The 2,071-nt window shown below is 42.2% G+C and overlaps 1 protein-coding gene across 2 annotated transcripts in view; it reads right to left on the reverse strand.

The window, feature by feature from the left end:
- Positions 1-1,035: 1,035 nt before the first annotated feature.
- The window catches only part of MFSD4A (major facilitator superfamily domain containing 4A), a 33,930-nt gene continuing 32,894 nt past the window's right edge, over positions 1,036-2,071 (reverse strand). For both annotated transcript variants that reach the window (XM_003792228.3, XM_003792226.3), the window contains one exon: positions 1,036-1,292. In XM_003792228.3, coding sequence (XP_003792276.1) covers positions 1,237-1,292 — 56 coding nt within the window. In that variant the 3' untranslated portion in view covers positions 1,036-1,236. The remainder of the gene's footprint in view (positions 1,293-2,071) is intronic.

Consider the following 2,071-nt stretch of genomic DNA (forward strand, 5'->3'; position numbering starts at 1 on the left):
AAAAGACATGATTTATAGCTTTTGCCAATTTCCATGGTATAAAATACTTCTACCAATCAATGAGAGTGGAACTGGGAAGAAATGCACACCGTTATATATGAATTCCACCACACAGATGCCACAGACGTAAATAACCTCAGGAGCATCGATATAATAAAGGCAGGAAATGTTAAGTTTGGAATATTTTAATATAGTTTATATAATTATACATTTATATATTTTAAGTTTTAATAATGGCTGCATTTAACAAGCAGCTCTCAAGATGAAAATCTTATTGATTGATTGATTTTGAAAGACAAAGTCTCAAATCTGTCACCCAGGCTGGAGTGCAGTGGCATAATCATAGTTCACTGCAGCCTTGATCTCCTGGGCTTAAGCAATCCTGCCTCAGCCTCCTGAGGAGCTGGGACTATAAGCAGCTATAGCTATACCACGCCCAGCTATTTTGTTTTATTTTTTGATTTAGTGGTGGGGGGTCATACCATGTTGCCCAGGCTTGTCTAGAACTCCTGACCTCAACCAATTTTTCCAACTTGGCCTCCCAAATCACTGGGATTATGGGGGTGAGCCACTGTATCCAACTCAAAATGAAAATTTAACAGCCAGCTTTTCTAAGCTGGTATGAGCTAACCCAACATACCACTAAATTAGTGTCCCAAAGATAGCAAGATACTACTTTTCCTTTTGATGGTTTAGAATATAGATAAGCTATTGATATATGCAGCAGGAATTCGAAGGACTTTGGATTATTAATAAGTGAAAAGCACATAAATCCTTTGAGCATGCCGGGGAATAACTTGGGGTTGTTTTGCTTAATTTTAAAATACATCTACATATAGCAGTGATCATCGAGCTTTATAATTTCAACTGATTTTTTTTTTTTTCAAACTTCAACTAAGAATGATCTCAAGCCCAGGGTGTGGTCCATGCATGAGGTGACAAGTGGAATGAAGCATGTGACTGTCTTCTTCCTTCCCACCTGGGTATCCTGGACAACTCTTACCAGATTGCTGAGACAGGGAAGAGGAAGGTAACTTGAGCAGCCAGGTAAACTGCTAATGATTTGGACCCAGGTGCCAGGACTTAATTTAATTTTTTCTACCCAACCAAGTATTAGTGGAGAAGATTTGAACAAACTCATTGAGAGATGGCTTCCACTGCCATCTCCAGCTTGGTGACACTGGTGCTCAAAAGACTGAGAGGCTGGAAGTCTTTGCTTGCCTCCTTCACCCAGCTTTACCTCTGGTAGCACTCGGAGCTTTCCATCCCGAGCGTCCTGTCTTGGGCAGGAGCTACAAAAGAATAAAACCCAAATAGGTGCATGTTTCATCAGCTATGATCAGTTGCAGCCAGGATTCATGCTGAGCGCTTATGCAGGCTTTGTGTTTCTCTGCCACTTAATGGCGCTTTAGGGAACAAAGTGAAAAGACCTACTAGTTCTGGCCATAGTTGGTTGAGGCAGTTAAGACTAGTGGCGGGCAGCGCCTGTGGCTCAATGGGTAGGGCACCAGCCCCATATACCAAGGGTGGCAGGGTATACCAAGGGTACCCCTGCCAAACTGCAACAACAAAAAAATAGCTGGGCGTTGTGGTGGGCGTCTATAGTCTCAGCTACTCAGGAGGCTGAGGCAAAAGAATTGCCTAAGCCCAGGAGTTAGAGGTTGCTGTGAGCGGTATGACGCCACAGCACTCGACCGAGGGCGATAAAATGAAACTCTGTCTCTATTATAAAAAAAAAAGACTAGTGTCTAAGGCTTAGGGCAGGGGTTCTCAACCTGTGGGTCATGACCCCTTTTAACTGTATTAAAGTGTTGTGGTATTAGGAAGGTTGAGAACCATTGGCTTAGGGAATATGTGTTTTTATTTTTGTCTCCCATGACAACAAATATTAATTGAATTTGTCTTTTTTTTTTGGAGACAAAGTCTCCCTTTGTCACTCAGCAAAGTGCCATGGCATAATACATCATAGCAACCTCAAACTCTTGGACTCAAGAGATCTTCTTGCCTCAGCCTCCGGAGAAGCTAAGACGATAGGTGCCCACCACAATGCCCAGCTATTTTTTTTTTTTTT

The sequence above is a fragment of the Otolemur garnettii genome, unplaced genomic scaffold, assembly GCF_000181295.1.
Source record: "Otolemur garnettii isolate 467f Iridium unplaced genomic scaffold, OtoGar3 scaffold00055, whole genome shotgun sequence".
In the NCBI taxonomy this organism is placed as follows: domain Eukaryota; kingdom Metazoa; phylum Chordata; class Mammalia; order Primates; family Galagidae; genus Otolemur; species Otolemur garnettii.